At 27.0% G+C, this 20,992-nt stretch overlaps 3 protein-coding genes across 4 annotated transcripts; 1 reads left to right on the top strand and 2 right to left on the bottom strand.

Annotated features, from left to right (window-relative positions):
• Positions 1-1,718: 1,718 nt before the first annotated feature.
• Positions 1,719-9,399, bottom strand: LOC105425954 (heparan-alpha-glucosaminide N-acetyltransferase). Its single transcript, XM_011636983.2, has 12 exons — positions 8,005-9,399; positions 7,779-7,921; positions 7,314-7,441; positions 6,023-6,138; positions 5,247-5,412; positions 4,714-4,918; positions 4,389-4,556; positions 3,551-3,678; positions 3,304-3,473; positions 2,594-2,768; positions 2,217-2,329; positions 1,719-1,907 (listed from the first exon to the last, which is right to left on the bottom strand). The coding sequence occupies exons 2-12, from the start codon at positions 7,896-7,898 to the stop codon at positions 1,726-1,728; spliced, it is 1,671 nt and encodes a 556-aa protein (XP_011635285.2). The 5' UTR covers positions 7,899-7,921; positions 8,005-9,399; the 3' UTR covers positions 1,719-1,725.
• A 139-nt stretch (positions 9,400-9,538) lies between these two features.
• On the bottom strand, positions 9,539-16,443 carry Sec24CD (COPII coat complex component secretory 24CD). The gene is made up of 15 exons (XM_011636984.2): positions 16,285-16,443; positions 14,981-15,766; positions 14,773-14,892; positions 14,516-14,695; positions 14,226-14,421; positions 14,018-14,133; positions 13,406-13,816; positions 13,079-13,205; positions 12,798-12,958; positions 12,473-12,652; positions 12,128-12,329; positions 11,857-12,051; positions 11,582-11,773; positions 10,723-10,916; positions 9,539-10,648 (listed from the first exon to the last, which is right to left on the bottom strand). Exons 2-15 carry the CDS (start codon positions 15,764-15,766, stop codon positions 10,505-10,507), a joined length of 3,204 nt encoding a protein of 1,067 aa, XP_011635286.2. The 5' UTR covers positions 16,285-16,443; the 3' UTR covers positions 9,539-10,504.
• Positions 16,444-16,968: 525 nt separating this feature from the next.
• LOC105425956 (uncharacterized) lies at positions 16,969-20,879 on the top strand. Of its 2 annotated transcripts, none has more exons than XM_011636986.3 (3): positions 16,969-17,429; positions 17,739-17,935; positions 18,432-20,879. In XM_011636986.3, exon 3 carries the CDS (start codon positions 18,499-18,501, stop codon positions 20,380-20,382), a length of 1,884 nt encoding a protein of 627 aa, XP_011635288.2. In that variant the 5' UTR covers positions 16,969-17,429; positions 17,739-17,935; positions 18,432-18,498; the 3' UTR covers positions 20,383-20,879. The 2 variants fall into 2 exon arrangements, with proteins under 2 accessions (XP_011635288.2, XP_088933450.1); XM_089077324.1 differs by having other exon boundaries at positions 17,724-17,935.
• The last annotated feature ends 113 nt before the right edge of the window (positions 20,880-20,992 follow it).

Raw genomic sequence — 20,992 nt, 5'->3', positions numbered from 1 at the left:
AAATTAAAATTTAAAAAAAAATAATAATTTTAACTGATTCAGTAAAAACAGAAATAATTAAGATGATTAAGTATTATTTGTCTATGCTGTATATAGGATATGTCCTGGAAATGTATAGATATCTATTGCACTTGTGATGGTAGAAAAAGATGGTATAAGAAGAAATTAAACGACTTAACAAATACCATTTTTTTTATTATATAATATATACATAATGAAATGTATGTAGTATGTATGTAATATGTATGTATCATATGTATATACTTCTTAATTTTGTTTTGTTTCTGTACATTGAAAAAGACAAAAATAATTTTAAAAATACAATTTTTTATTTTTCAGGTCCCGATGCAACTGATTACTGAGAGAAGATGGATGAAAGCTTAGATAAAATCGAATTATTTAGAGCGCTTTTTTTTATTTTGTTCATAATAATCAATAATGTTTGTCCAAATCGCTGCTTGTCAATCCATGAGCAAACATTTGTTAAAGATTTTTTTCTATATGCATTCAAATTGTTATTTAATTATTTATATACCAATATAAAAAATTCGTGTTGAATAAAATTTCTCATGTAACTTTTTCGATGATGTTAAAATGTGTTAGATTTCACTCTTTTAATTACTATTAAAAATATCGAACATTTACATCTTGTATAATATTTTTAAAACAGTTAATTTAAATCTGCTCCTCTAATTTAATATTACAACGAATATAACACACACACACACACACACACACACACACACACACACACACACACAACTTCCAAGCTTTAATAATTTTCTAAGAAGAAAAAAATTTAACTAGCTTTGTTATATACAGAATTGTCTATCTTATCTGTGTATCACAATTATTTAAGCAGGAGCATATGGTTTGTTTATTTAATATAATAAATTGTTATAAAAATCATAATAATTTTCTTTTTAAAAAAATATTAATTATTATTCAAAAATATATGTAAATTATTATTAGAACTAACGAAACGAAGGAAAAACTAATATATTTTACCTGTTAATGTATTAAAGTTTGTATTTAAGTCAATCGCATTTTCTTATTGCTTTTGATATTAATTGATTTTAATTCGTTGGTTTTATTCGTATAGCGTTTTGCGCAACTGCGGTAGGTTTTAATCGTTTCGAGAGAGATTAATGATCATTCTATCATCATATCCTCAAACTGATTATGATCATATTTAAACAATTAGATGCTTAAAACTTCTAAGAAAGATATATCGAAAATGTAACATATGACACGCAGTGTTTAATATTTATATTGTCAATCTTTTTATGTTGAAGTAACATAATCACAGAAACACGTTTGGATTTATTTCTCTTTCCAGTCTTCTCATTTATTTCTCGCAACTAAATATTCACAGTTAAACAAAGCAGTTTATTGCAAGCGTGATGTGATGCGAATAATGACTGAAAAAGAATTTGCTTCTTGCAGCTGCAGCATGTCTCGTTCTTAATAATTTTGCAGTCAAAACGGGAGATTTTGTAGTCAAAACGGGAGATACAGCTCATATAATAATACAATACTAATTACATTTATTTATTTAAAAATTTTGTTTTATTGTAAATAATTTACTATATTATTATTTAATGTAACTTTTTATCTTATAAACATAAACATAATATAATATGTATTGTTTATGTAAAATTTAACTAAATTAAATTAAATTAAAAATATAGTGTAATAATTTCGCTATATATAAATAAATATAATTTAGAGAGTTATATATGTTCGTTTACGATGCATAATGTACGCTATAATTGTCCAGAGAGTTACTACCCAAATTGATTCAATTAAACATAAAGCGCGATTATCCATGGCGCCGATCCTCCAATGAAATGGGAAAATTTGATAACACATACTATGACCCACGTATAACACCAGTGCATTCATACCTAAATGATTGATATATTTGATATATGTACGATATTAATAGATCAATTGAATTCAATTTAATTTAACTACTGTATAAAATATACATATATTTGCATATTTGTTTATAAGTAAACTTTAAATTCTATAATATTAATTTATCGCTGACATAAATTAAATTATTATTTTGTGGTTTTATACCAAGATAAAATTAAGTTTGTTTAACGTATTTAAAATTATTTATTTATTTATTTATTTATTTATTTATTTATTGGGTTATTACTTAATAATAAATTCTTAAAGTAAATCAAACAAAATGTGTTTCTACTCACCGGGGATTCTAAATGGACCACCTCTCCAAACTTTAATAACATCGATTAGCAAATAACAAATAGAAAAAAAAGCCAATGCAAAAGAGGTTGAGACGAATACGAATGATAAAGACCTGCGTAGTTATTTATAAAAAGATTATTAAATATAAAAAAATTTCCAAAATTTTTATAACAATTTTATAATTATTTTAATCATTAAATTCTTTTGACTTTTGAAAAAATAAATAAATTTTATAAAGTTTCAAAAATTATTTGTAGCTTAATATTATTAAGTCATTATTTTTACAAGAATCAAAGTAATAAAGTATCAAAGTAAAATTACACATACTAATACTTATAATAATATGTAATAAAAATAGATTATTTTGATACTTTACCATAAATTTTTATTAACGGGTATAATGCCGGTAAAATGGAAACTACAACCCAGACAACCATAAAACGCTGCCCATAATAACCATCGAATAATACGTCCTTTCCAATTTTTATATATCATCAGAATTATGCCAGCATGTACACCTAGAAATACTTGAAATATTGCTGTGAGACATCCTAGAAAAAACATATATTTGTTACATATAACTCAAATTTAAATTAGTAATATATATAATATATTAGATTATAAGATTTTAAAGTTTAACTAATTCTAAATTACTATCTAAATTGTTATTGTAAAAGATCCTACACAATGGACACTTTAAGTTGTATAAATAAAATTACATAAGAGAAAAACATCTTATAATAATAATAATAATAATATAAAAGATTTATGTGTAAAAGCATAATATTGAAGAAAAGTGAAAAAAGAAATTTCTCTCAAGGAGAAAGGAAAAATATGATAAGAAGACAAACGCGTCAACATGGAGATTAAAAAAGATTTCCAATAATGAGAATATAAACAACAGCATATACGATAGAATATAACTACATTATCTTGTGCATAGGATAACTACATTATCCTGTGATTATATGAAATATGCACAAAATATAAAAGTATCAAATATCTCAATAATTACACAATTGTATTACACAATTGTAATAATAATTGTGTATTACACAATTGTAATAATAAAACGAGAAAAATTACCTAAAATTCCTTCAGGATCAAAAGGACCGGATCCATAAACGGATTTGATAGTTGGTCTCTGATAAATGTGATTCAAAGTCAGTACAGTTTTATCAATGTATCCTGCTGCGCCACCCGTGCAATTAAAATATTCTCCGTCTTCATGCCTTCCCCCTGGCCCAAGATATCCACTGTAATGTATGTAAACTCATTGTTATATATTATCAACAAGAATCAAAAGATAGAATTGAAAAACTAATTTACATACGTGGGACATCCAGGAACTGGAAGACCGAACGTTAAAGAGCAATGTGTAAATACTAAACATAACATTACGATCCAGTGTGGCAAAAGGTTTAATATATCTTGCGATTCTCGTACTATCCGAGTCGAATTCTGTGAATACGCGAAGAATTTATATCATTAATTGTTGATATTTACATCATTAAGTATCGATAATTTGAATTATGTTATCGAATTATATAAACAATTGTCATTGTTAAATTTGTTAAGAACTGTACATAATATTATTATTGTTTTCAATAAAACTAAATTGCATCAAATAAACTTTAAAAATATGTCAATGAGAAAAAATTACATCATACATTAATAAATTAAAAGCAATGAGTTCTTCTCATAAAAATTATAAAATTCATAATTTAAATAAACATAGAAATATTCAATTCAAGTCTATCAAAAGAGTCTATCAAAGCGTAAATTTCATATTAATCAGTAGATGTTTGATTCGTATTGATTTTTTGTAGTAAATAAAGAAACTTAATTGAAAAATTATGGTCGTTATTAATCGTTGTTCAAATTTTAAAACTTTTTTAGCATTTAAATATTTTGTCTTTTGCAAGAAAGCCTTTTTCTACTATTCTATTCTTAGTTTTATCGTCGTAAAACCTCTTTTATATTTTTATATAAAATATTTATGGGGTAAGTCAAAATTTCCTGCTATTATTATAATTTTTCATAAATCAATAATTATTCTAAACATAGTATTTTGTTTTCATTTTACATTCAAGAATAATACAAAAAAAAAAAGAAACTCAAAATATAACACATTTATTACAAGATCTATAAATATGTTTAAATTTTTATACCTGATCTGTTTTTAATTGTTGGGGTGTCAAACGAAGATACATTAGGCCAACGAATAAATAAGCAACTCCAAATCGTTGAAGAACTCCAAATATACGTATGTTTTCCAATTGCGCATTTGTTCCTAATGTATTCAGCGCTACGCCTATTAAAAACAGAAGAAAACTTCTCTACAAAGGAAAATATTATATAATGACATATAATATATTAATATTAATATTATAATAAAATTTATAAAAATTTATCTTATAAAATTAATTTTATTTTATAAAATAAATTTATTTTATTTCTTCCTTTTCTTTTTCTGATTCTTTTAACAACAATTACCTTTAAGATAGAATAACTGATTTGAAGCTTAGACACTCCACGTTTTAATTGCGCGGACAAAGCTATAGGGACACAAATACCCATGATCCATATAAAACAAGGAAAAATTAAATCTCCCATCAACAAGCCGTTCCAGGTTGCATGTCCCAATATGGAATAACTACCAGAGCCATCGTTAACAAAAATCATGAAAAGAATGCTGACCCTGTAACATATGAGCCATTATGTAAAATGTAAAAAAAAATGTACAGAAATGTATCTACTTCTATAAATAGCAGAATTTTACATTTATATAATTTATTCGTACTGGATAAGTTAAAAAGTTGTAACGGGGGTTTCTTTTTTTTATAAAAAAAAGTCATCAGTTTATATTAAAAAAATTTTTATGAATTAATCAAGTGAGAGCTCCATTTGCTTACAAAATGATTGCTTATAATTTCATTTCTACACATCACATATGCGCAATGTGCTATGTGTAACATGGTTGTAATGTTTTTAACTGATCTAATATAACATAACATAATATAACATACCCTCTGAATGCATCAATAGCTTTTACACGACGTTTTGTTGGCTCATTATTATTTGATGTGTCACCCACATTTTTTATGCATCGTCTTTGTATCAAATACCATAAAGATCTTCCAGCAGATATTCCACATAAAATAAGTACAATTATTCCCAAAACAATGAAGAGTTCTGTAAACAAATATATTCTAATGTTTTACAAGCAATGCATAAAGTTACACTGATTTCATGTTCATTAGAAATTAAATATTTTCTATAATTAGTGAATTAATAAAATAAAAGGGATATTTTGGTATTAATGGGCATTATTTCTATTATTTTTTAAATTTATTATTATGTCTTATATTTTTGTACAAAAGTTTTAAAATATTCCATAAAACCTGTCAGTGACAGGACATCCGGTAATTTTTGGACATTCTGTGTAAGATTAATATTAAATAAAATGACATGAAATATTCCAAAATTCTTTTTGTTTTATCTTGCAAATTGATATACAATAAAAATATGACATTCAAAATTTAAAATTATATCTTAATTGCCTTCTTAATTGATCATTAAAATAATCCACTTTTGGATTGGCATTGTGCAATTGATATCACCAGTTATTAAATTCAATAAACAAATATGATAAAGCCACTAAGCATAAGATACGCTTTATCAACAAAGTGAGTTGGGTGTTACTCATTTTAATTATATAATTCTGGTAAACATATGACATTTTTGTCATTTATATTTCAAAATATTTAATTATTTAAAAACTTGAAAATGTTTAAAAACATACCTGTGTATGGATATGTTGAGTCCTTCAAAGTTCTAAAGCTGCAAGTATTATTTTTCACTGCTAATTCGTATAAACCATACTGTTCTAAATTTGGTGACAATTCGCAAACAATATTACTAAAAAATAAAATTTAAGAAATATAAAAAATGTAATAATTTGTTGACAAAATAAATGAGTTTATAAAATAATTTAAAATTAAACGTACGATTTAAATTGCTTTCACTTAATAAATAAATATTATATTTTTATAGCATATCTTTGTTTAACTATAACTATTTGATTAATTTATTTGATTAAAATTTATAATGCAAATATATAATGCAACCTCGTTAAAAATTAAATATTTTAAACTTTGTATTTTTATATCAAAATAAAACATTAAATATTTTATAAATTATAAAACTCTTTGATAATTCTACTTAAATATTTGTACATAGAATATAAAATATGTAATAAAATTAATGCATTTAAAAATATATCGATGATATTGACATCATAAAATCTAAATATTATAAAAAATTTGTTCCATAAATTACATGCATTTCATTTCTAAAACAAAATCATCTAAAACTTATTTTCTTTTAAAAAATGATTACAAATTTTTCTATTGCAATAGTATGTATTTACTTGTATATGTATGTGTGTGCATATGTATGTATATTCAAAGTATCCCATAATTAATAACGCACCTTTCATGAACAAGTAGAATAGATCACATTGAAAAAAATCCTATATTATTTTGTAATTTTCATAATAATAAATAAAATAATTAATTATAAAGATTTGCAAATGGCGTACATTCGCACGAAAGAATAATCCAGCGTTACACGTGTTTACATTTCCTAAACATTCAACAAGATGTTTAAAGATGTGATCTATAAATAATAGAACATCCTTTTCTCGTTACGCTTTTAACAATTCTGAACACACGAAATAAATGAAATTTATGAGATACTTTATATTTTATCTCAAGATATATCGGAATAAATTATAAAATAATTTCTAAACGAACAATTTCTAAGCATATTTTTAGTCGGCTTCCCTGCTGTTCCTTGTAAATTTAACAACAATATCCTGTGTATCCCTAATAAAAATTCCTAACAATAATAAAATATTCAGAATTTTATTACTATCTTAAATAGATTTCAAGAAAATAATACGTAACATTTTATGAAACATCCTGTAGGTATATATGTATACATGTATGTGTATGTATTTTTTAAAATTAGAAAAATTATTTATAAAAAAAAAAAAACAATATAGGTAGGTAATAATTAAACAATAAGTTTACCTTGTAATTTTGCTAGATACATATTCGTCAATCCCATCATTGTTTAACACTCTCCATTTTATTGCTTTAATTGTACTAAATTTTAAGCTAACATTATTTGAAATTTGCGCTATTCGTTTATATGGACACTATCAAGAAAATATAACAGAAAATTAGAAATACATTGGTTGTTACATATTCATAAAACTTATATAAATGTTATCTAAAAATCTGTTTAAAATTATGTGCAAGGGATTAACTGTATCAGTTATTAATTTATCTATTTCATTTTCCCAAATTGATTACATCTCATTCTTGAAATTTATAATATTCAAAAAATCTAGATATTAAATTTTATTTATTGGTCATAAATTATTATTAAAAATTTAATGTTAATCACAAAAATACAGGTATCTATAAATATATTATAAATTAAAGTTGTAAAACTATTTTAAAGATTATACATTGTATTGTAATCGTACTTACTGATGTGCAATCCGTAGAGAGCGAATAGAGCCACTTATTAAAACTTTTATTGTCAGATATTATATTTACGCAAGCTTCATCAAATTTTAAATGATTATAAGAGCAGTTAAATTCGTTCATTGTTACTATCTTTATAGAATATGCTACAAATTATATTTAGATTATGATAAAATGATATATAGTACTCTTAGTTAATAATTACAGAATACGTGTTTGAACGACTGACTTATGTAAACTCCTTATGTCAAAAACTTGTTTCCTCGTAACATGTGTCTACTCCTTCACAATGGTATCAACTAAATATTTCTGGAAAGCTTGAAAATCTTCTGAGATTATATTGATATCGTGATCGATAAGACCTTAGTCTGCAACATGATAACAGCGATGTTTGATTGTTGAAATAACAAAGCGACTTCTCTTACTTTCGCGAAATATCGAATGCGATTTCATCAATATTAAATAGAAATGGCCGAAGTGAAAGTAAAAACCTACATGGATCACTCATACCATTGCATTAGAGAGCATCGTAGCAAAAGCGATAACATTTAAGAACAAATTAATTTGAAATTAATTACGGAATTACATTCCCATTTATTTTTCACATTTTTTCCTACGATATATTGTATATTTTTTTATCAAAACTTTAATATTAAAAGATCTATTAAAACTATTCCAGGCAACACAATATCCAAAATTGGGACCTAAAATGAATCGAGATGTAGATTTGACATAAATTGTAAAATAAATAAACGGATCGATGGAGAAATGTTACTGAATTAAAACTAAATTATAAAATTTAATAAAAACAAATGTCCAAAAAGCCTTCTTTGGTAAATTATTTTTGAAAATAACTATGATTAAGATGATATTTTATACTTCAAAAAGAAAAAAAACAAAACGAGCTTCGGACCATCGGTTTATAATAATTTTTCATAAAGTTATGTTTGAATTTGACAAATTTTAAGCTGAAAAATATTGATTCCATAATTTTGACTCCGATTATATATAATTAATTTATTATGAATTATTAATTTTGTTAAAGTGCCAAATATATTTAATTTTAAATTCTTATAAGATAATACTTATAAGATAACAATTTAGTTATGTCAGAAATATAAGATTTTTGTATTTAAAATAGCTATGCATAAACATTACAAGAAATTTACAGAAAAGGAATTGAAAAGTAACTCGTTACTTTTTTATTAATTATAATTATAACAAGTTACTTATTTTCGATAATATTGCAATTTTCAATATTAACTTGCATAAATCAATATTAAAATGAAAAATATGAAAATATGAAAAATATAACATATAATATTTAACATCAAATATTTTAAGTCGTAACTTGTTCTTAATTGTTTTATAGATTTATAGATTTATTTGAATTTAATTTTTAAATTCAAAATATGATCACTTAGTATACAAATTTGATATTCTAATTATCTGTTTGATCGGAATTCATAGTCGAATCTTATATTTAGATTGTCTTAAATATTGTCTTAAGAGGTTATCAACTAATTACAGAGTCGTATTAGCATATTAAGATATTACTTCAGACAATCTTAAGATAAGAATCGACTATGAATACCAGTCATAGTCTTTATACTTGGTGTTCTAACAATATCATTATATTACATTTTATGTGTCTTATGCATAAATAAAACTAAGATTTTTAAAATACAAATGCAACATAATTATACTATTTTTATAAATGAAAACTCTCTATAGATAATATTATTTCAATAATTACTATAAAGTACTTTTATATTTTTGTTCATTTTATTATTACAATTCATCTCATCCACATTTTATTACTTACTTATAAGTATAATTAAAAACAAAGATTCGATTTTTCATAATTACAATTTAATCCTAAATATAACATTATAGTACATAATCCCTTTCAGATATTATTAACAAAACCAACACAAATATTAATTGACATTTGAGTTTATATATGATTTAGTACTTTATTAACATATGATAATAACATTAATAATCTAAAATATAAAGAATACAATTTTATAATTGTTTGTATGTTTCCTGTTACGATTGAAAAATGTAAGCCATTTTCATCAATATCTGTCGGAATGATTAATCGTATTCTTTCATATCTGTTTGCCAGTATATGTGTCTGCTAGAATGAAGCAAGCTTAAAATGGAGTAAACAGTACATATGTATTCATTTGAAAGTTTTCATTAGATTATGTATTTTCTATTTTGAATTGATAGAAAAAATTTAATTATCAAACAATCTTTCATGTCAAAAGATTGAGATAATGTTACCTTAATAGTCATTCTTAAACGACTATTTAGATATATAAAGACATAAATGTATACAAACAAATACATACTAATTTTTGTGATCAAAATTTACTAAAATTGTTTATTCTATAACATACTTATTTGGTAATTCAAAAATTTTTTATCAGGGAAAAGCGATTATATGTTTGTTGAAGAATACATTCGTACTTTTGAATCTCCTTTATCCAAATTCATTATACATACACACATACATATACACGCGCATGCGTGCGCGCGCACACGCAATACACACGCATGTATCACGTGTACACGTAATATCTGATACATACATTTGAATGCATACACAAAATACAATGATTGAATTTTATTCCTTGCCTGAATTCCTTATGAGATAATAAATCATCAACTCGAAAGAGTCTGAATTTGAATACAAGTTAGCTGAGTACTTAAAAAATTATTTATTGACTAAGAAGTGTTCTTATTTCTTTGTGCATGTGGCATAAGAAATCAACGTAGCTAGGACTTCCATCATTTCCTCTATCTTCAACCAAGAAATGACGTAATATCATTTCCAATTTTTCACGTTGTCTTACTATTGTCAACTGTAACAGAGAAATAAAGTAGTATTAATGAATTGATCAATTTAGTGCGATTTCTATTACATTAAGCAACTTACTCTCACACAACGATGCCTTTCAGCACGTATCCGATTGATAATGTTCGTAATTCTGTTATTTAAAGGAGTGTCCAATATTGGCAGCGCAGCACGATCTGTATCGACTTGGGCTACTGAAGGTACACCAAAGACACTTTGTACCCATTGGGAAGAAAGTGACATACCCAACCATAAAAACATATGGATGGTGTTTTCTAATACAGAATGCCAAAAAATACAATAATATTGATATTGTTTCTTATATCTATATAAAAACAATATATAATAATTACTCAGATAAACATATATAAAAAAAAAAAAAAAAAAAAAAAAAAACAAAACCTTTGTAGCATTTTTTTATACTATAATTTTAAAATCAAAAATATTTTAATATGCTACAATTATACAAGCTTTAAAGTAATAAAAGGAATTTATTTTAATAATTTACTGAACTACACATTGCTACAAAGAGTTTCCTATTCAATATTAGGTATAATTATGTTATATTGTAATTAAGTTTTCTAAAATTATAATCTTAAGAAAAAATTTTTTGTTAAGAATAAGATGAATAAGATTTTTATAATAAAATATTAGATCTTTGTGAATAAATTATCTATATTGAATGAAGAATTATAAATGATTAACTGAACATAAATTCATTACATTGTTGTACATGTACATAATTGTAATGAAATTTATATTTAAATTTATATTTAATTATGTTGCGAAAATTCCATATTATAAAAACTACTATAGTAAATAATAGTTTTTTAAATTTAAAAAACTTGATTGAATTAGGTTATTACTAATTTTATCCTGGTTATAGTGTCAATATTTTGTATTATATATAATAACAATATGTAATATTGTATAATATTACCGAGTAAATAAGCACCATCATCCGTAAATTTATCGATAGAACAACGTAACATTGAAGGCAGTTCCGTATCTTGAGGATCGATGTCATGCAAGGGAAATAATCTGGGATAAATATATGCAACAGATATGGAAACAGGCATAGTTGCAACTGCTTGCATAACATAAGATCGATCATCAATAGTCATATCAGCTCCTAAAATAAAAAGAAGGAAGATAAATTTAATGTTAGTATATAAATAAAGACGTCGACAATAAAATGTCCTTAAATGCTTTTACCTCCTGATAATGCATCATTTTTTAATAAACAGTTTATATAGAGTGGAAGCAATTTCATGCATTCTGGTAATATTAATTGACCAGCACTGGATGGTGTTGCACAATGCTTTCGATATATAGCCAACATATTTGCACATCGTGCAATCAAATTATCTTTTACTGTCTTTGGAGTAGACTCCAATAATTTAAAAATACCTATAAGTGCATGTATAATAAGCATATTATTATTTGAACAAGCATTATTTTTCTTTAATTATATAACATATCTTACTTTGTTTAGAGAAGTAATTTATAATAGCATCCAAGTCACATGCGCGATATAGCTCAATCATTTGCGATGAGGTTTTCAAACTCAGATTTATAATTCGCAATCTTCTAATACCACCGCAAGAAGTATATAGCAAAGCCACTTGAATATATACACCTTCGTCATCTGTCAGTTTGTCATCGTGTTTAATTTCTATTCCAATAGCCTGTGAGAATTAAAAACTAAGTCAATTAAATAAAATAAAGTTAAAAATATAGAAATAACTAATAAATAATTTGTCATTTTATAATATTAAAGCAATTCTTTCTATAATTATAACAATTGAATAGTTATAATACACAGCTATACCTTATCGCAGTCTATGCTGGCCAATTCCATATCAGTTGTATTGGACATAAAATAATGTCCATAGAAGTCAGTTGCTCTAACACCAGTAGATGTACGTACTCGCATAACAGCATCAAAAGCGATTGGTCTACTAATGTTATTAATAACATCTGAAATTAACCTTTCACCATCAATATCAGCCTGCAATAGAAATATCAAAAATAGATCTATTAATAAAGATTATTTTGATTTTATGGATGTATAAAATCTAACATAAAATACTATTTTAATACTCGATTAATATTTACATATACATTTCTATTATCTTTCTATTATCTCTCTCTACCTGAAAATAAGTATATTTGTAAATTTCTCCACCAGTGAGACGACAAATTTGACCAATCGTTGCTAGATCTACGTATGAATTATTAAAGATAAACAAATCTACGCTGCAACCTGCACCAACGCATTCTTGACCTAAATTATTATATGCATTGTTTTGCGGTACTGTAAAAAAACAAGATTATTTTACATAAGTTATAAATCATAACTATCCTAAATACCATAAAATATATACTCAAATACTAAAATATTAAAATACTAAAATATATATTATAAAATACATACCCAATACCGTTTTCTCCTTATCTGTCCCAAGCACTTTACGATCATCACGGTTTTTCAATTTTCCAGGTGCTTCAGCAATTGGTAAAGATGAATGAAATACCAATAATTTACCAGAACATTCAGATGCCTAAAATCATAAATAAAATTATATTTTTTTGTATAAAATATATTTGCACTGAAAAATTATTTTCACTTTCTATTAAATTTGTTTCGTGTTTAATCACTAATAAAATAATAATAAAAAAATAATAAAAAAAAAGAATTTTATCTATAATCTTTTCAGATTTAATTTCTTATCCAGATTATCCAATCATATTATTTTAGTACCTTTAATGCTTCTAATCCAGCTTGTATAGCAGGAGCAAGAATTGTTTCTGTTTCTCGTGTGTCCGCGAACATTTGAGGAATCTGAGTCATAAGACTATCAATAACTGCTTCGCTCTCCTCAACATCGCATAAAAATCCGTTTAAAAGCGGCATAAACACATCTTGAATATCTCCAACAACCATCATTTGTGGTTGAGCAAGACAAGGATTAATGTTATAAAAATGCACGGTATTATTATATGTTATGAAGCCAATTTTCATGTTACTTTTCGTTTGTCCCGCATCAATAGGTAAATTCTTTATTATGGATTTCATTTTTGTACATAATAAATTCACTAATCCAGATTTAACTGTATTATACGATACGTCAATAACGAACACAATGGCTGGTGATTTTGGAAAAACATTATCCTACGAAAAAAAAGAATAACAAATAAGAATCAACATATAAATTTATAAGTTTAACAGGCTTAAATAATCTCAATTTTGTTTTACGTTCTAATTTTCTAAGATATTTGTAAATATAATTACTTCATATTGTAACAAATCTTGAAAATAATTTTATTGGATGTTATGTAAATCATATTAAATATATTGGTTAATTTATATTACCCTGCAATAATCTTTTGTAGCTGTATACTCAAATGTACCCAACATTAATTCAGGTCTTTCATAGCGATCTAAACGCTGACCTGTATGATCCAAGTGTTGAAAATACTCATTTGGAACTGAATACAAAAAAATATTACATAAAGATATGTCTGATACAAAAATTTACAACTACTTAGAAAATAATTTTTAAGTAATTCTTAATTATTACCTTCTGTCGTTGCTTTACAGAACATACATTGAAATCTTCGGCCAGCATCAATAAATTGCATAAATGGACACATGTAAGCTTTACAACGTACACATCGAACCGGTCCAATTTCGCCCATATCTACAATTGGTGGTTCACATTCTCCTTGCACGATACGAGCCATTGGACTTATTACAAGTCCAAAGGGAACATTAGTCTATATAAGATATAAATGTATTATAATATGAAAAAACAGCTGACAAAACAGCTAGACTATACAATCAACTTATTACTTAATTAACTTAATATACCTGCTTGATCATATCAGCAGTAGTGGGGACAGTATACATAGTGGATCTAATATATCTAGGAGAAGCATTTCCTTGATCCTGTGTTATAAAATTTGTTGTTACCAAAGGTGGTACCAGACCTTTCTGATTTGTTATAAAGACTCCACCTCTCATATTTTGATCATCTTGCATCACTTGAATCTATATATTAAAGATATGTAGTTTAATCTCATATTTATTTTCTTTAACATTATAATATTGGCAAAGAAATCTCATACTGGACTTGGCATTTGTTCTGGGTCAAGGCGTCTAGCTTGTTGAGGTTGCAGTCCTGGTTGATATCCTGCAGCATTAGGTGTACCACTTTGATATAGATTTCTTTGATTATTATACATATCCTAGATAAAAATAATCGTCACTTTTTTTAATAAGAAAATATTTTAAATTATTCTGCAAATAAAAAATTTGTTAAATATATAGGTGTACCATCTGGTTAGGATATCCTGGCTGTTGATATCCTAATTGTTGATAACCTGGGGTAGTACCAGGTGACATACGATTCATTCCTAAAGGACTGGATAAAGTTTGTCCTGGTAATGGAGGCAAAGTAGAATTATATTGTCTTTGTCCAGGTTGCAATAAATTTGGTCCTACAGGACTTGCCATAGTTTGGCCTGGCATTGGAGGTGCAGTTTGTAAATATTGCCGAGTTTGAGAAAAGTTGGACCCTGGAGGACTCGATGTAGGTTGTCCCGTTGTTGAAAGAGGAGGAGGAAATTGTGATAAATCTGATTCTGTTGGAGCTGTTACAACTTGTGACGATAGAGGTGGCATAGGATTATATGATCCTACTCCAGGTTGATGTAAGTTAACATTTGGGAGATTAGTCCCATGAACTGCATTTGTAAGATTAGCCCCATGAGCTGCATTTGCAAGATTAGTCCCATGAGTTGCATTTGGGAGATTAGTCCCATGAGCCGCATTTGGGACATTAGTCCCATGAATTGCATTTGGGTGATTAGTTCCATGATAACCTATAGACGATTGTCCATGAGGACCTATAGGTGGAGGCATTTGAGAACCAGGAACACCTGTCACTGTAGGACTCATTATTTGAGAGTAATCCACAGGTTGTGTAGACAGTGAGTGAGACTGCATATGTGAACTTGACAAGTTTTGTTCTCCTACAAGTGATGGTTTCATAAATTTTTGTTGATTATTTATTGGGGGCACATATGGATGCTGCCTTCCTATTTCCTGAACGTGCTGCATCTGTTGCAATAAAGTTTATCATAAATACAAATTATATACATATATATATTTAAAAATATATTTAAATTATCATATAGATATTCAATTTATATAAAAATAATAACAAAGTAAATTAGTAAAAAAATATATAAAATATTTCAATATATACCATTATTATTATTTATAATATTCAATATCTATAATATATGATATAAATAAGCGAAATATTATTTATTATATAAGAAACAATAAAATAAATAAAAAAAATCTAAAATATTTCAAGAAGTGAAAGGTAACCTACACACGAGAAAAATGTCATGTTTGTTTTATAATATAGATATATCGAAAATAGTATGTTTTATGTGTATACATATTGTAAACTTTCGTTTAAATAAAGTGTAAAGTACAATAAAACATTAAATAATAATGGACTGGAAATAATAAATGCATATGTAGCATATTTTGAATCTCGGAGTTAGCACATGCAAAAGTACAAACAAACTTTACGTATAAGTATTTTACATATAAAATATACTTACGTTGTATTATATAATGTTTGAATCATAACAAATTTTAATATCGTAGAGAAAGTTTAGGCGATAACGTGCAAGAGAGATATACGTCAATGTAACTAATCACTTTGACTGCTGCCGATGCCACGTAAGGTGGCATTGCGCATGCGTCCGATGCACGCTGACAAGACACGTCATGCCATCACTAGCCTAGTTTCCACCAAAGCTTTGAGACGCAACTTTATGAAATTATATGACTTCTACACACACAGGACGCGACAAGCGACGCGTACAGCTTTTCTCGGAAAAGCAGTACGCTCATTGGATATCGCGCATCGCGTGTCGCGTCACGCTGGTCCGAATCCAGCATTACACATTATGATCAAGGAGACAATTGTATATTTTTCGAAATAAAGAAAATTACAAAACTGAAAAAATTCACTAGAGTATTTGCACATCACATATCGAAAACTGTAAATTTCCACTCCACTTTTATTATTTTCATCCTATTTCTTTCAAGATACATAATCGACTTCCGGGAAGTTAATCGTGTATCTTGAAGCAAGATGAAAATTACAAAAGTGAGGAAATTTATTAGCTTTCGACATATGAAGACATTGCAGATATTCTAGCGAATTTCCTCACTTTTGTCATTTCCAACTTCATATAAAGATACACAATCGACTCCCTGATTACACTATAGTTTCAATACTTTTGATTACACTATAGTTTTCGTACGAAAAAGAGCGAGATGGCCGCTCTCAGATTTTTCTCTGCTCATATCAGTCGTTCGTTCGCAGTTATCTGAGTTTGTTAGTGTTTTCTGGTCATTGCTTTATGAGATGTACTGAGTTAGGTTAGATTAGGTTAGGTTACATTTTATTCTTTGATCGCGTGAGTATAAGTAAACGAGTGAAATATTTCGTATTTGATATATTATTTAAAAGATATATGCCTTGTTACAAATCCTCCGGAATATTCAAGATACCTTTGTTTCGAGTGGTAAACTCTAGTGTATAGAAGATTTTAGCCGAAACAGATGGATTGATTATTTTGTGAGAATGATTATATAGGTATCCACAAGTAGCTGTGATTTTAGTTGAAACATCGACAAGGTATTATTAAAGACCAACAGTCTTATGGAAGTTTGTGTGATTGCCAAAATTTGGATGGTTAGTTTATAAAATTAGCTTGACGATTTATATTATTATATCTTGATGTTTCGTAAATATATACATATATCTACAAACAGTAATATTTAATTTTTATTTATAACTACACTTCTATTGTTCCTATTTGATTTGATAGTAAACTCATATTAATAATAAAATTATAAAAATATGCAATTTTCTAATTATATATGTATATATAATTTTATTGTATTTTAAAGTTTTGTATCCTTATTTATAAAGCATTTGTATAATTATTAAAAATTATTAATTATTATACTTAAATAATTATTCAAGTATTTTTGCTGACAGTTGATGAAATCAACACGATATTTGTCAATTATCTCTGGGCCACTCATTTGACAGCTGCAAAAATTTATCAAGAACTGGTTATTTTTAACAGTATCTTATTATTGTTTAAAGAAAGGAAATAGTATGTCACTGAATTGTATTTATACATATTTGAATAAAAAGGCTTCAAAGAAGGCAAAGAAGCAAAATATACTTTGGTAAGAAATTAAAAAAATAATATATAATTATTGTTAAGAATATTTGTTTAATATGATAATTTTGTAAATAAATAATCTTTTTACTGAATTAGATAATTATCTTGTAATGACAATATTCCAAACAAAAAATAAAGTTTTATATGTAGCATATATAAATTATAAATATAGCTTTATTGTGAATCTATATGGATTATGGATCATTTTAAGCATAAAATATTTAAATATGTGAAATATGTGAAATGCTCAATATGTGAAGTTTAAAATTTTATATTCTCTTGATATCATTTTTAAATGCTTATTTTATATATATAATTTCTAATGGATTTTACGTGTCACAAAAATTTTTACTGAAAAATATATTTACAATATTTTTTATGATTATATATACAATTTATCAATTTAATTTTACAATTTGTACAATTGAATAATTTTATTTTGTATGATTTTATTTAATAGTAGTTTAATGTTAATATCATTTATTATTGTATTATTTCAGATTAAAGTAGTAAACAGTGTTATGCTGATTTTCAGTGGGCCACTTGCAAGTATATATATATATATATATGATGTTGAGAGTGATTTGTCCAAAATGTCATCATCGCTTTCCAGTGCTAGGATGTTGTTTGAAAGGAAGCAATGGGACTAAACAAAAGAAAATGAAAGAGAAAGAGGAAGAAGAAGAGAAGGAAAATGAGATAAAAAGGGATGACAAGAAAGAAGAGGACAAAAAGAATGAAATTAAGGAAGAGGAAGAAGAAGAGGAAAGAGGAAAAGAGAAAAGAAAAATGGCTAATAGTGTTTGTTCAACAACAACAACCTATTATGTTAGTGGTCTCCCAGCACCATGTAATTGTATTAGCGACAGTGATTGTTTTATAAATTCATCAACAATTACTCATGAGTCCACTGTACTACGGTCACATACAACTAATTGCGGCTCCAATGTTAAAATTATCAGTTCTGATATAATGGAACTTCCTTATGATATACAGATGTCATCGATGAAACAAAGTCACCATCCACTATTAAAATCGCCAATATGTCAATTAAATGATCAAGATTCTCTTATTGCAGTAACAGAAAATATTAACTATAAAATGGCACCTTCGCAACAATATGTCGCAACAACGCGCGAACTCACTGGTGGTAGCGTCACAATTACTACACCCGATATACAATCCGGTGGTTGCCTAATACAAAATACAGAAACTGAAATTTTGGTTCAAGCTTCACAAATTAAAATTCAGCCAAAGCTTACTGGCGGCGGTTGTCTTGTGCAAAAGAAAGAACTGTCCACTGAAGATGAACGATTAACTACATCTAAACACATGAAAGACTTCATGCTCGTCAATAATGATGTTTATCAGACATTTGTTACGCCTCCCAGTGGTAGTTTTGAATTGTCTAAAAATATAAGGACATTGCCATCCGAAACAATAAAGGACGATGAGAATAACGAAATAATGAATCTCAGATCGAGACAGCAAAAAATACCCAATGTAATTAAAACAAATGATTGCTGCAATTGCAAAAACGCGTTTCAACAAAATCATTGTCAATATCACAGACAACCGTTTGATGCATCTCTTACTAATAATCGTGATTCCGTGTTACTGGAGCCTGTCGGTAATAGCGTACAAATCCAAGTAAACGCCACCGTACAGCTACCCGCAAGCTTAGGTCAGTGCACAGTAAATATTACAGCAACAACGACAACACCACCGAAAAAAATCGTGGCTATGAAGCTGCCGGGTCATGGTAGAAATAATTTCCATGGAGGTGGTATTGTGCAACCGAACGACTTAAACTGTACAATGGAGAATCAAACTGTCGCAACTGAAAGTAGTAAGCATTATACCAACATTGAGCAAAGAGACGAAACACTGACTGCCCCAGTACCCTGTCTCATGCCGACTCTCCGGAATCAGGATTCAGATATAAATAAATTGCGCGAGATAAAAAGATTATTGCAAATTTGTGGTTGGTATCATGAAGGTATCAGTTGGCAGCAAAGTGAAAATCTTTTGAAGAACTCATCTGTAGGTCGATGGCTAATGAGAGATAGTTCGGACAGTAGATACACTTTTGCAATATCTGTACAAACATCCAGAGGCCCTGCTTCCATTAGGGTACACTATTTTCTTGGACGGTTTCGACTTGATGCTGAACCAAGTTTAGCGTTAGCGATGCCATTTTTCGATAATCCTATCAGAATGTTGGAACATTATATCGAATATTCGAAGAAAATGGACGAGCATCGTAGAGAAGTGTGGGTCGATTACAATGGACAACTGTACAGTCAGATATATTTGACCAATCCCATTCTCAAAGAAGTTAGATCACTATCACATTTGGCCAGACTCGCCGTGAATAGAAGCAAGTTGTCCACCGAACGTTTGCCACTCTTAATTAAAAACTACATCGAGGAATATCCATATATCCTTTGAACATGCAACAATTGTATCGCAGGATACTTTATCTTCCAGTGCATATAAATAAAAATTTATTTTTATATACTATAGTATGAACTTCTCCGATGACTTATTTTTTGATAATAGACCAATTATGCTTTTAGTTGCATCGGAAATACAAAAACTGCAAATACTAAAAAAAATTGTAGTCTGCGAATGATTATACAAAAAAGTAATTATAAACATGTATAAATATACAGGGTGTTTATGAAAGATCTGGTCAAAATATAAATAGCTTAATAATTATAGATATTTTATTGACCATAAGGATAAAACAAATTTATACACAGAGTGTATACATACAAGTATATACATACAAATGCGAGAACGCCTACATTCTAAATTGCAGGCTTCTTAAAGATATCACTGATGAATTTTGTAAATTTTGCTATTTATTATTATTATTACAATTAACATAAACTGTAAACAAATTACTTTAATCAAAATAAATGCTCAAAATGATCTTAAACAACGATATATGGTCTCACAATCTGTTATCACCAACAATCGGATTCAAATAGATATTTGTAGATATTTCGAATTTCAGTCATGAATCAAGTTTTGCAAAGTTTATAAAGAAGAAAAT

This window comes from Pogonomyrmex barbatus, unplaced genomic scaffold (genome assembly GCF_055798465.1).
Source record: "Pogonomyrmex barbatus isolate J1 unplaced genomic scaffold, ASM5579846v1 scaffold2, whole genome shotgun sequence".
NCBI lineage: Eukaryota > Metazoa > Arthropoda > Insecta > Hymenoptera > Formicidae > Pogonomyrmex > Pogonomyrmex barbatus.
The sequence above is the reverse complement of the archived record's forward strand: the minus strand, read 5'-3'. Positions and strand labels throughout refer to the sequence as shown.